The sequence below is a fragment of the Molothrus aeneus genome, unplaced genomic scaffold, assembly GCF_037042795.1.
Source record: "Molothrus aeneus isolate 106 unplaced genomic scaffold, BPBGC_Maene_1.0 scaffold_134, whole genome shotgun sequence".
Taxonomy (NCBI): Eukaryota; Metazoa; Chordata; class Aves; order Passeriformes; family Icteridae; genus Molothrus; species Molothrus aeneus.
The window spans coordinates 84,605-98,403 of NW_027098797.1; the positions used below are offsets into that span (position 1 = coordinate 84,605).

The window sequence follows — 13,799 nt, forward strand, 5'->3', positions numbered from 1 at the left end:
CCGGGTTATTTGGGGGTCCCGGCGCAGGCATTCTCGGGGCGGGGCTCTCATAAATATTCTCGTGTTTGCATTAAGTTACATAGGAGGGGGCAGGGTCTCCCCTGAGTGACAACTGTCAATCAATCACCCGCGGGGCCTGGGCAGCCCAGGGCGCTCAGGCGGGGGGGGAATGATTGACAGCTGTCAATCACCTGCCGGCACGTGCAACGTGCCGGGGGGAGGGGAGGGGGTGCTGACGGCTCCTGGTGCTGGTGATTGACAGCTGACAGTCCTGGTGATTGATAGCTGACAGTCCTGGTGATCGGGGGTGGGGTCCATGATGATTGGCAGCTGCTGCTGATGATTGACAGCTGACAGTGATGATTGACAGCTGATGATCATTGACAGCAGCTGATGATGACTGGCAGCTCTGCATGCTGATTGACAGCTGACAGTGCTGAGAGTTATGGACAGTGACTGACAGCTGCAGATGATGATTGACAGCTGGTGACAATGATGGCCAGCAGTGCTCTGTGATGATTGACAGCTTCCGGTTCTGATTGACAGCTGTCTCTGGTGATGATATACAGCTGTCTCTCTCAGTGATTGACAGCTATCTCTGGTGAATGACAGCCGTCTCTGGTGATGATTGACAGTTGCTGATGGTAACGATTGACAGCTCTCTCCGCTGATGACTGACAGCTGTATCCAGCGATGACTGACAGCTGTCTCCAATGATTGACAGCTGTTCCGATGACTGACAGCTCACCTGGGGCAGGTGTCGGCCAGCAGTGACTGACAGCTGTCTCCAGCGATGACTGACAGCTGTCTCCGTTGATTGACAGCTCACCTGGGGCAGGTGTCGGCCAGGTACAGCCGCACCTTCCCGCGCAGGAAGCGGCTCAGGACCCCCAGGAGCCGGGGGAGGGTCCGGACCCGCACGGGGGCGGGGGGCGACGGCGGGGGCGTGGCCTGAGGGAGGGGGCGGGGTCAGGGGAGGACGGACCGCCCCCCGGCCCTCAAAAACCCGAAAAACTCAAAACTCCCCCCAAAAACCCCCGGACTGCCAAAAATCCCCAAACCCCACTGGAGCCCCTCAAACCCCCCTAAATCTCACTCAAATCCTCCCAGGACCCCCCAAATCTCCCCCAAACACCCCCCAGGACCCCCCAACTCCCCCCAAGACCCCCAAAAATCCCCCCAAACTTCCCGAAATTCCTCCCAAACCCCTCCAGGACCCTCCAAACCTCCCCAAATCCCCCCCCGTTTCCCCCCAAGACTCCCCAAACCTCCCCCCAACCTCCTCCCAAGTCCCCCTAAGCCTCACCCTAACCCAAACCTCCCTAAATCCCCCCTAAACCCACTCAGGACCTCCATAAATCCCCCCCAAATCCCCCCAATTTCCCCCCAAATCCCCCGGTTACCGGCGCGGGCAGCCCCCGCAGCAGCCGCGCCAGGCTCCGCGCGGCTCCGTACGCTCGGTCCAGGCTCGGCCGCAGCCGCGGGTCCCGCAGCAGCTCCCGCGCCCGCAGCACCGCGGCCGCCAGCGCCGCCTGGCCCCGGGCCACCTCCAGCGCGCGGGACCCCGCCTGCCGCACCGGGACGGGGTCACGGGGGGACTTGTGCCCCGATTTTTCCCGATTTCCCCCGATTTTTCCCCGATTTTTCCCTGATTTTCTCCAATTTTTCCCCCCAATTTCCCCCCGACTTTTCCCCGACTTTTCCCGATTTTCCCCAATTTTTTCCCGATTTTTCCCGACTTTCCCTGATTTTTTCCACGATATTTCCCAATTCTTCCCGATCTCAGCTGATTTTCCCCTGATTTTCCCCGACTTTTCCCCGACTTTTCCCAATTTTCTCTGTTTTTCCCCCGATTTTTCCCCGACTTTCCCCGATTTTCTCCAATTTTCCCTGATTTTTCCCCATTTTCCCCGACTTTCCCCGATTTTCATTGATTTTCCCTGTTCTTCCCCATTTTTCCCATTTTTTCCCGATTTCCCGGGATTTCCCCCATTTTTTCCCGATTTCCCCCCATTTCTCCCAATTTTTCCCGATCTCCCGGGTTCCCCCCCTCCCCATTTTTCCCCATCTCCCCCCTTTTCCCCCATTTCCTGGGATTTCCCCCATTTTTTCCCGATTTCCCGGGTTTTTCCCCCCATTTCCCCCATTTTTCCCGATTTCCCGGTATTTTCCCCCATTCCCACTCACGTCCAGGCTCCGCCACAGGTTGAAGTTGACGCCGGGGTCGGGGACAGCGACGGCCTCGGGGAGGTCACAGTGGGGGCCGCACCCGGCCTGGGGGGGGACGGACACGGTGACCGAGGGGACCCCGCCTGTGTCCCCAGCCCCCCGAAATGTCCCCAAGCCCCCCCAAATGTCCCCGATGTCCCCAAGCCCTGCAATGTCCCCAATGTCCCCAAGCCCCCAAATGTCCCTGAGCCCCCCGATGTCCCCACGCCCCCCGCTGTCCCCAAGCTCCCCACTGTCCCCACACCCCCAGATGTCCCCGCTGTCCCCGCTGTCCCCGCTGTCCCCGCTGTCCCCGATGTCCCCACTGTCTCCAAGCCCCCCGCTGTCCCCGCTGTCCCCGCTGTCCCCGCTGTCCCCGCTGTCCCCCGCTGTCCCCGCTGTCCCCGCTGTCCCCGATGTCCCCACTGTCTCCAAGCCCCCCGCTGTCCCCGGCTGTCCCCGCTGTCCCCTCACCGTGCCGCGCTCGGCGTCGCGCGCCTCCAGGATGAAGCGCTCCATCACTCGGGGGTCGCAGAGCGAGGGGGGGCCCTCGGGGCGGGGCTGGGGGCGCCCCGGGACCCCCAACAGCAGCAGCAGCAGCAGCGAGCACAGCCCTGGGGGACACGGGGGTCAGCGGGGTCATCCCGAGGGACACGGGGACAGCCCCGGGGCACGGGGACATCCCAGGAATGGGGACACGGGGACAGCCCCGGGACACGGGGACATCCCAGGAATGGGGACACGGGGACAGCCCCGGGACCCGGGGACAGCCCAGGAATGGGGACACGGGGACAGCCCCGGGGCACGGGGACAGCCCAGGAATGGGGACACGGGGACATCCCAGGAATGGGGACGCGGGGACAGCCCCGGGACCCGGGGACATCCCAGGAATGGGGACACGGGGACAGCCCCGGGACCCGGGGACAGCCCAGGAATGGGGACACGGGGACAGCCCCGGGGCACGGGGACAGCCCCCCAACCCCCGGGACCCCCCGGCCCAGGGATACCGGAGACCCCCCCTCACCTGAGCGTTCCCCCCTCACCTGAGCGTTCCCCCCTCCACCCGAGTGCCCCCCTCCCCTGAGTGCCCCGCCCCCCAGAACTTCCCGGGCTCTCGGTGGCCCCCGGGACCCCCGACACACCTGGGACCCCCCCCCCCGCGTGGTGTCCCCCCCACACCTGTGTCCCCGCCGGCCACCTGAGCGCGCGGGACGCACCTGGGCACCCCCAAACTCGCCCCCCCGCGAGACCCCCGGCTGTTACCTGCGCCCCCGCCCCTCCCGGTGCCGCCGCACACGTGGGTGTCCCCCCTCCCCCGCACACCTGGGCCCCCCCGGCACACCTGGGACCCCCAAACGCACGCGTGAGACCCCCTTCCCGCACACCTGGGACCCCCCGCAGCACACCTGGGACCCTCGGGCACACCTGGGCCCCCCCGGCACACCTGTCCCCCCCCGGCGCCCCCCGCTCACCCGCCGCCCCCATGGCCGGCTGCTCATGGCCCGGGGGTCCCTGGTGGCCGTCCCGGGGCTGTCCCGTCCCCGCCGCGTCCCCCGGCCCCGGCCCCGGTTAATGTTTGATCCGAGGGGCCGCGGGGCCGGAAGGGCCCTTGGGGGGGGGGGTTTCCATCCGCTCCCCCCGCCGCCCCCCCCAGACCGTCGAGGAAAAGGCAGCGCCGGGCGCAGCACGTCGGCCCCTGGCCACGGGCCACCCCCGGGCGCCGGACAGGCGGGGGGACACCGCGGGGACACCGGGAGGGGGGGACACCGGCAGGGGGGGACACGGGGACGTGAGGAGCCAGGCACGGAGGTGTGGGAATGGGGGGATATGGGCGGGACATGGCGGGGACACGGGGATGGGGGGCTCGGAATGGGGGGACACGGCGGGGACACGGCGGGGACACGGGGACACCGGGAGGGGGGGCTGGGAATGGAGGGACACGGGGGAGACACAGGGAGGACATGGGGGGACACGGGGACAGGGGGATGGGGGACACGGGGAGACCGGGGGACACGGGGGGGACACGGGGGGACACGGGGGGGACACGGGGGGGACAGATGGACATGGGACAAGAAAAAGGGGTGAGACGGGGATGGTGAATGGGGGGACACGGGGGGACACGGGGACGTGGGGAGCTGGGCACGGAGGGGACACGGGGACACAGGGAAAAGGGGGACACAGGGATAGGATGACAGCGCGGGACAGGGGGACACGGGGTGACACGAGGATGGGGAGCCGGGCACGGAGGCGTGGGGACAGGAGGAGGGACACGGAGCGGACATGGAGGGGACGTGGAGGGGACAGAGGGACACGGAGAAAGAGGGACACAGGCACGGGGGGTTGGGCACAGAGGTGTGGGGACACGTGGGGGGACACAGTGGGGGTCAGGGTGGGGACACGGGGACACAAGGACACACAGGGACACGCAGGGACAAGGAGCCCGACATGCAGATGGGGACAGAAGTGGGGACAGGGGCACGGGGAGTTGGGGACACACGGGGACAGGGATGGGGGACAGGGAGAGTGCCATGGGGGGCACACGGCGACAAGGTCCCGGGCACGGAGGTGCGGGACGGGGAAAGAGGGGACGGGGACAGAAGTGGGGACACGGCGGTGGCAGAGCGGGCGCGGGGATGGCGACATCGGCATGGGGGGACACGGGGACGGCGACACGGGGACGGCGACACGGGGACGGCGACACGGGGACGGCGACACGGGGATGGGGACGCGGGGACGGCGACTCGGGGACACCCCCGGGCCGTGGGAGCGCGGTGACACGCGAGCGGGGACACGGGGACGCGCCAGGCCGGGGGATCCCGGGATCCCCCCGGGCCCGGCGGAAGCGGCCGAACAATGGGGCAGCGTCACTGTCGCCGTCACCGTCCCCGCCGGCAGCGCCACCGCGGCCCCGGGGGCGGCCCCGGGGACCCCCCGGCCCGGGGGACATGGAGGGGCGGGGGGGGGACACGGGCAGGGCCGAGGGGACGGGAGGCGACACGGGGGACATGGAGGGGGGGACACGGGCAGAGCGGAGGCGACGCGGCGGGCACGGGGGGCGCGGCAGGGGACGCGCGGGACACCCAGGTGACACGGAGGTGACACGGGGGACCCGGAGGTGACACGGGCCCCCTGCCAGGCCGTACGTGCGGCTCCGCACAGCCCGGCCGCGGCTCCGGCGCCAGCGGGGCCAAAGGGCACCCGGGGGCGGGGGGACGGCGACAGCGACAGCGACGTCACCGACGCCAAAGGGTCCCCCCGGTGTCCCCCCCCCCCCCCCCCGGGCAGGGACAGCCCCGCACGGCGGGGACGGCCCGGGGACAGCCTGGGGGACCCCCGGTCACCGGGAGCCCCCTCTGGTCACCTGGCGGTGCCTTTGTCACCTGGGTGTCCCTTTTGTCACTCGGTGTCCCTGTGTCACCAGGGTCCCCCTCATTTCTCCCTCCCCCGTGCACCTTTAATGTCCTCAGTGTCACCTGGACCCCCCCCCAAGTCCCCACATTTCCCCCCTGGGGTCCCTCTTTGTCACCTGGGTCCCCCCCCGTTGTCACCCGGACCCTCTCCCTGTCCCCCCCGCCAGGTCCCCTGGGTCCCCCATTGTCACCTGGGGGTTTCCTGCCCCAAATGTCACCGGTGACGCAGAGGAAGCCCCAGTCCCGCCTCCCAGCCTGTCCCAAAAAACCCCAACAGTCCCCCCAAAATCCCCAAAAAACTCAAATCCCCCCCAAAAACCCTGAGGCGTCACTGCTGCTGCCACCGGCTTTATTGGGGTGTCACCTCCCTGTGTTCCCCCCAAAGTCTCCAGGCTGCTGTGGGGAGGCTTGGGGTGACACCAAGGGTTTGGGGTGACATCGAGGGCCCAGAGTGACATCGAGAGGCTCAGGGTGACACTGAGAGCTTGGGGTGACATCCAGAGGCTCAGGGTGACACCAAGGGCTTGGGGTGACAACAAGGGCTTGGGGTGACACTGAGAGTTTGGGGTGACATCCAGAGGCTCAGGGTGACACCGAGGGCCTGGGGTGACACCGAGAGCTTGGGGTGACATCGATGGTTTGGGGTGACACCAAGGGACCCGAAATGACATCGAGGGCTTGGGGTGACATCCAGAGGCTCAGGGTGACACCGAGGGGCCTGGGGTGACATTGTGGGCTCAGGGTGACACTGAGAGCTTGCAGTGACATCGAGAGCTCAGGGTGACATCATGGTGGCCCCAGCTCACGGCGCTCTGCACCCGTTGGTGGCATCTCGGTGTCCCCAAGTCCTTGCGGGTTCCGGGTGACCATGACCGGCCCCGGGCAGGTTCCGGGGGGATTTTGGGGACCCCCGTAGGGTGGGGGTGGTCCCGGGCCCCCCTCACGCGCAGGGCGCCTCCCTGCAGAGCCGGATGTGGATGGCCGAGTTGTGCCGCGGGTTGTCCCCGTCGCCGTCCCCGCTGTCGGCGCTGTCGGGGCGCTCGCGGTGGCGCTCGCGGTGCCGGTGCCGGTGGTCCCGGAGGGGCACGGAGGAGGTGCTGGCGTGCAGCCGCAGCGCGCCGCCCGCGCCCGCCTGCAGCTGCAGCGCCAGGTTGATGGTGCGCGGCACGGCGAGCCCCAGCCCGTGCAGCCGCAGCTCCCCGGGAGCCCCCCCGGGACCCCCGCCCGGCGCCAGGAGCCGCTGGCAGCGCCGCAGCTGCGCCCGGAAATCCGAGCGTGACGTCACGAACACGTCATTGCTGCCCGGGACGGCGGCGGCGGCGGCGGCGGAGGGGGGGGGGGAGCCCGGGGTAGGGGGGGCTGGCCCCGGGGGGGGCGGGGCACGGCGGCGGCGGCGCGAGGGGGGCCCGGGGAGCGCCCCCGGCGGCGGGGACGGAGCTGCGGAGCGGCCCGAAGACATTCTGGGGGAAATGGGGAGGGGGCGTCATGGGGGCATCCCGGAACCCCCCCGGGAACCCCCGAACCTCCCCCACACCCCGAACACCCCCTCCAGACCCCACAACCGCCCCCAGACCCCCCCAAACCCACCGTGACCTCCTCCCCCGAGGACATTCTGGGCAGAGGCGGGAAAATGGGGAGGGGGAGTCAGAGGAGGAACCCGGGACCCTCCCCACACCCCGAACCCCCCCCCAGACTCCCCCAAACCGCCCGTGACCCCCCGTGACCCCCTGACCCCCCCCGTGACCCCCCAACCTCCCCCCCGACACTGAACCCACCCCTAGACCCCCCCCCAAACCCCCCGGAACCCGCCCCAGGGCCCCCTCCCCAAAATCCCCCCCCCCCCCCGAACCTCGCGCGTCCCGCGCCGCCGCCGCTTCCGCTACGAGGCCACGCCTCCCCCCGAGCCACGCCCCGCATCGGCGCGGACACGCCCATATAATCACCGCCCACACCGAACCACGGCCCCCCCGCGCGCCAGGGAGCGTTTTTTGGGGTATTTTTAGGGTTTTTTAGGGCCGACAGGGGGCGCTCCGCCCCCTCCCATCGTGCACGAGCCCCGCCCCCCTCGGATCCGCCGTTTTGGGGGTTTTTAATTAATAAAAACCGTTAATTTTTTAGTTAATCAGCGGGGATGATTGCGTGGGAGTGGCTTAAGGGAAACCACGCCCCTTTTCACAGACAGATGCCCACAGCCATGCCCACAAGGGGGAGGGGCCTCGCTGCACAGACCACGCCCCCTCGCGGTTAACAAAGGGCCGCGGCCCCTTTAAGCGCCGCCATGGCGGCCAATGGGCGCGCGCGCCGCACGGCGGGCGCTGATTGGCCGCGGGCGGGGCCCCGCCCCCTCCCCCGGCCGGCGCTGTCCCGGTGCTGAACGCGGCCATGAGCGGCGGCGTCTACGGCGGCGGTAACGGGGCGGGGCCAGGCCCCGGGGGCGGGGCTACCGCGGGGGGCGTGGTCACGGCGGGAGGGGCGGGGCTAAGGCGGCAGGGGGGTAAAGGGGTGGGGCATGGGGGGGTCCCCGGGGGTTCGGGGGGGTCCCGGTGTCACCGCCGTGTCCCCGTCCTCTCAATGTGAGGGGGGCGTACGGGGGACTCATTGTCCCGGGGGGGTCCCGGTGTCACCGTCACTGTCCCTCAATGTGAGGGGGGTGTCCCGGGGGGGTCTCATTGTCCTGGGGGTCCTGGTGTCACCGTCGTGTCCCCGTCCCCTCAATTCCGGGGGGGTATCACTGTCCTGGGGGGTCCTGCTGTCCCCTCAATGTCCTGGGGGCGTCCCGGGGGGCTGTCACTGGCCCGGGGGTGCCCTCATTGTCCTGGTGTCACCATCGTGTCACCGCCGTGTCCCCTCCCCAGACGAGGTCGGGGCCCTGGTGTTCGACATCGGCTCCTTCTCGGTGCGCGCGGGCTATGCCGGCGAGGACTGTCCCAAGGTCAGTGGCACCGCGGCCCCTCCTGTCCCCTCTGTGTCCCCCCCGTGTCCCTGCCACACCCCCCCGGACAGACGGGGCCGCCGTGTCCCCAGCATGCCATCCCCATGGTGGTGACAGTGCCACCATCTCCACGGCCATGGTGTCCCCGAGGCCACCCTAGGCCAACGTCCCCATGGTGGTGACATTGTCACTGTGTCCCCAGAATGCCGTCCCCATGACCGGGGTGTCCCCAGGCCAATGTCCCCATTGTGGTGACAATGCCGCCGTGTCCCCAGCATGCCATCCCCATGGTGGTGACAATGCCACCACCCCCATGGCCACGATGTCCTCAGGGCCACCCCCAGGCCCTGTCCCCAAGGTGGTGGCACTGTCCCCTCGCTGTCCCCAGGCGGATTTCCCCACCACCGTGGGGCTGCTGTCCCCGGACGAGGTGTCCCTGGAGCTGGACGGGGACAAGGACAAGAAGGGTGGCAAGGTGTACTACATCGACACCAACGCGCTGCACGTGGCCCGCGAGGGCGTCGAGGTCCTGTCCCCCCTCAAGAACGGCATGAGTGAGTGTGGGGACACTGGGGGGACACTGGGGACATGGGGGGACATGGGGGGCACTGGGGACAGTCGGGACACTGGGGACATTGGGGGGACATTGGGGACAGTGGGGACATGGGGGGACACAGAGCAATGTGTGGGCACCAAGGGGACTGCAGGGGATACGAGGAGAGATCAGGGACATTTGGGGACATTGGGGCACACGGAGAGGCACGGGAGGACACGGGGGGAAGGTGGGGGGACAGCACAGGGACATTTGGGGACATTGGGCACACGGAGAGGCACAGGAGGACACCAGGGGCTGGGGGTCTCAGGGATCGGGTTGGGAGCCTTGGGGGTGGCTGTCGTGCCCCGGCCTGCATGTCCCCAATGTCCCCAACGTCCCCAATGTCCGCAGTCGAGGACTGGGAGTGCTTCCAGGCCATCCTGGACCACACCTACGGCAAGCACGTCAAGTCGGAGCCGGGGCTGCACCCGGTGCTCATGTCCGAGGCGCCGGTAGGTGTGACACGGCTGTCCCCTCCCCGGTGCCCCCTGGGCGTCCCCAGGTGTGACCTGGCTGCCCCCAGTGTCCCCCGGGTGTCCCCAGTGTCCCCCTGTCCCCCCTGTGTGGCAGTGGAACACGCGAGCCAAGCGGGAGAAGCTGACGGAGCTCATGTTTGAGCACTACAACATCCCGGCCTTCTTCCTCTGCAAGACGGCCGTGCTCACCGCGTATCCCTGCTGTGGCACCCGAGTGTCACCATAGTGCCACCCCTGGGTCACCTCTGTGTCACCTTCGTGTCACCTCTGTGTCACCTCGGGATCACCCTGTGTCCCCCCCGGGTGTCCCCGTTGTGCCCCTTGACCCCCGGCTCAGCTGGGCAAATGGGTGCAGCACGGGGCTGGGTGTGTCGGGCGTGGCTGGGCGTGGCCAGGAGAGGTTGGGCGTGGCCAGTGGGTGTGGCCAGGGCGGGTCCCGCCCCCGTTGTGCCCCCTTGACCCCGGGCTCAGCTTTGCCAACGGGCGCAGCACGGGGCTGGTGCTGGACTCGGGCGCCACCCACACCACGGCCATCCCCGTGCACGACGGCTACATCCTGCAGCAAGGTGAGAGCACACCTGGGACAGGTGAGAGAGAACCTGGGACACACCTGGGACGCACCTGGAGTAGGGGGGGCACATTGGGTACATCCTGCAGCAAGGTGAGAGCACCAGGGACACACCTGGGACAGGTGAGAACACACGCAGGACACACCTGGGGCAGGTGAGAACACAGCTGGGACACACCCAGGCAGGGGAGGAGCACCAGGGACACACCTGGGACAGGTGAGAACACAGCTGGGACACACCCAGGCAGGGGAGGAGCACCAGGGACACACCTGGGACAGGTGAGAACACACGCAGGACACACCTGGCACAGGTGACAGCTTACCCGGGACAACCACAATGGCCACCCCCCCCCCGCCCCCCCAGCCAGGTGAGCGCCCACCTGTGGCAGGTGAGGGTGGGCGTGGCCTGACGCCGGCCCCGCCCCGCAGGGATCGTCAAGTCACCGCTGGCCGGGGATTTCATCTCCATGCAGTGCCGGGAGCTCTTCCAGGAGCTCAACATCGACATCGTGCCCCCCTACATGATCGCCGCCAAGGTGGGCGGGGCTAAGGGCGGCCAATCAGGGAGGGTTGGGCCACACACAATGCTCCTCCCACTTGTGGGTGGGGTTATGCTTAGTCCCATCCTTTTTGGGGTGGCCTCATTTAGCTCCACCCCTTTCTGAGCAGACTAAATTTTAGGTCCGCCCATTTTGGGGTGGGCTTTTCCCCTAGCTCCGCCTCTTTGAGATCACACCCCTCATTGGATAGTCCTACCATTTAGCCCCACCCCCTGAGTGACATCACCCTTAGACTCCTCTTACCCCCGCCCAGGGGAGGCTCCTCCCCTTTCCTTTTGCATTATTACTCCCAAACCACGCCCCTTTTCTCCTCGGCCACGCCCCCATGGCCGCGGCCTCTCCCCCTGCAGGAGCCGGTGCGGGAAGGGGCCCCCCCGAGCTGGAAGAAGAAGGAGAAGCTGCCCCAGGTGTCCAAATCCTGGCACAACTTCACCTGCAACGTGAGATGGGGGGTTTGGGGGTCCCCGAGTGGGATTTTGGGGTCCCCGAGGGGGATTTGGGGGTCCCACCCCATTTTTTGGGGTCCCCGCAGGAGGTGATCCAGGACTTCCAGGCCTCGGTGCTGCAGGTCTCGGACTCCCCCTATGATGAGCAGTGAGTGCCGGGTCTGGGGGGGTTTTGGGGGGAATTTTGGGGTGGGGGGACCCCAAACTTGGCCGTTGTCACCGCAGGGTGGCGGCGCAGATGCCCACGGTGCACTACGAGATGCCCAACGGGTATAACACCGACTACGGGGCCGAGCGGCTGCGCATCCCCGAGGGGCTCTTTGACCCCTCCAACGTCAAGGTCTGGGCTTGGGGGTCCTGGGGGGGGTCTCTGAGGGGTGTTTGGGGTCCTGAGGGGTCTCTGAGGTGGGGTTTGCAGTCCTGGGGGGTTTAGGAGACCCCCATGCCCTGAGTTCTGCCCTACTGACTCTTCCAGTGTCAAGGTTTGAGGGTCCCTGGGGGGGTTTTGGGGGTCCCAGGAGGTGTGTGGGTTCCCGGGGGGGTTTTGGGGCTTTTGGGACCCCCTGACCCCCCTGTTTTTTCCCCAGGGCCTCTCGGGGAACACCATGCTGGGCGTGGGACACGTGGTGACCACCAGCATCGGGATGTGTGACATCGACATCCGGCCCGTGGGTCTGGGGGCGCCGGGGGGCCCGGGGGGGGGGGGGTCCAGGGGGGCGGCAGGGACCCCTCCCCACATCCCTGTCCCCGTGTCCCCTCCAGGGTCTCTATGGCAGTGTCATTGTCACCGGCGGGAACACGCTGCTGCAGGGCTTCACTGACCGCTTGAACCGCGAGCTGGCCCAGAAAACGCCCCCGGTGAGGGACCCTGGGACCCCCGGGATGGGGACCCCAAACCCCCCCTGTGAGGGACCCCCACAATTTGGGAAGGGGGGACTGAACAAAACCCCAAATTCTGCCTGGGAGAGACCCCCTGATGTTGGGATGGGGGGACCCCAAACCCCTCTGAGGGACATTTGGGGGTGGGGGGGAACCAGACTGGGCCTCAGAGTTTCTCCCAGTTATCACCAGTCACTCCCAGTCACTCCTGTGGTGGTTTCCCAGTCACACCCAATATCTCCCAGTGCTGCCAGTTGCCCCCAGTGGTTCATAGCTGTTCCCCCAGTTGCCCCCAGTGGTTCACAGCCGTTCCCCAGTGGCTCCCAGTGCTCCCAGTAACCCCCCTCTCCCAGAGCATGCGCCTGAAGCTCATCGCCAGCAACAGCACCATGGAGCGGCGCTTCAGCCCCTGGATCGGAGGCTCCATCCTGGCCTCGCTGGTGAGTGCGGGGCTCCAGGGGGAGCCGGGAGGTCCCCCCACGAGGGACCCCTCAAAACGGCCCCAAATTCCCTGCAGGGCACCTTCCAGCAGATGTGGATCTCCAAGCAGGAGTACGAGGAGGGCGGGAAGCAGTGCGTGGAGCGCAAGTGCCCCTGAGGGAATCTGAGGGGAACCTGAAGGACCCTGAGGAGCCTTGAGGGGATTTGAGGGAACCTGAGGGGTCCTGAAGGGATCTGAGGGCATCTGAAGGGCCCTGGGGGAATCTGAGGGGTCCTGATGGAGCCTTGAGGGGATCTGAGGGAACCTGAGGGGAAAATCGACCAGGAATCCATTAAAACCCGCACAACCCACCTGGAACTGGCTCAGTGGCGGCAGGGATCGGTGGAGGCGGTTCGTGGGTGGGGCGGCGGGGTTTTTTTCACCGATTCTGGCGGATTTCGCCTCAAAAAACGGATGCCCGGTCATGTGACGGGTGGGGCGGGCGCACGTGCCGGGGCAGGTGGCGCTGCTGCGCTGGCGCGAGGGCACGTGACAGCGAAAGGGCGGGAGAACGTGCGCGAGACGCCGCGCGGGGTCTCGCGAGAACTCGGAGACGTCTGCGGCGGCACCGCCCCCCTGCGGCCGCGGCGGGAACTGCCCGCCGCCGTTTTCGCGAGAACCCCGCGTGCGCCCCGTGAGCTCCGTTACCGGGCGGGTGGGGCGAGGGGAGGGAGGAAAAGAGAGAGCCGGTTCGGTGACGTCACGAACCGGAACGGTGACGTCACGAGCCGGAACGGTGACGTGAGTACTCGGCCGAAGGAGAGACCGGCGCTGGAACGGGGACAGGGGGACGGGGGGGGTGTGCGGGGGGAAAAGGCACCCGCAGTGCGCACGCGCGGCCCCTCACGGACTCCAGCTGCCGGCAGCCTCCGCGCGCGCGGTGAGGACCCCGCGCAGGGCGGCCTTACTCCGCCTGCTCTGCCTTCCGGCCGCCCGCCGTTCCCCTCCCCGCGCTTCGCCCGTCCCTCAGACCTTTAGCGAAATCCTCCCGGTGCCTCCTGCCCTTCCCCCCGTCCGGCGTTCTCCCGCGCTCTCCGCGCAGGCACTCCCCGCGGCCACCCCCCGCTCCTGAGGCCCCCTCTCTCTCCCCGCGCGCCGACTCTCGCGATTGGCCGCCGCGCGCCCCGCAGCCGCTCCTATTGGGCGAACCCCGCCGCCCCTCCCCTTTCAGTGGGCGTTCCCGCGCTGAGCCCCGCCCTTCTCCTATATAAGCCCCGGCGGGCCGCCGCGGCGCTGCCATCGCG

General features: G+C 68.0%; 2 protein-coding genes across 2 annotated transcripts; one reads left to right on the top strand and one right to left on the bottom strand.

Annotated features, from left to right (window-relative positions):
* Positions 1 to 5,950: 5,950 nt before the first annotated feature.
* On the bottom strand, positions 5,951 to 13,795 carry POP7 (POP7 homolog, ribonuclease P/MRP subunit). The gene is made up of 4 exons (XM_066569968.1): positions 13,478 to 13,795; positions 12,868 to 13,326; positions 6,983 to 7,078; positions 5,951 to 6,939 (listed from the first exon to the last, which is right to left on the bottom strand). The coding sequence occupies exons 1-4, from the start codon at positions 13,793 to 13,795 to the stop codon at positions 6,559 to 6,561; spliced, it is 1,254 nt and encodes a 417-aa protein (XP_066426065.1). The 3' UTR covers positions 5,951 to 6,558.
* On the top strand, positions 7,927 to 12,866 carry ACTL6B (actin like 6B). Its single transcript, XM_066569970.1, has 14 exons — positions 7,927 to 8,025; positions 8,474 to 8,550; positions 8,939 to 9,104; positions 9,497 to 9,597; positions 9,716 to 9,813; positions 10,093 to 10,187; positions 10,619 to 10,725; positions 11,100 to 11,189; positions 11,282 to 11,343; positions 11,421 to 11,535; positions 11,783 to 11,863; positions 11,958 to 12,053; positions 12,428 to 12,514; positions 12,592 to 12,866. The coding sequence occupies exons 1-14, from the start codon at positions 8,001 to 8,003 to the stop codon at positions 12,670 to 12,672; spliced, it is 1,281 nt and encodes a 426-aa protein (XP_066426067.1). The 5' UTR covers positions 7,927 to 8,000; the 3' UTR covers positions 12,673 to 12,866.
* Positions 13,796 to 13,799: the final 4 nt, after the last annotated feature.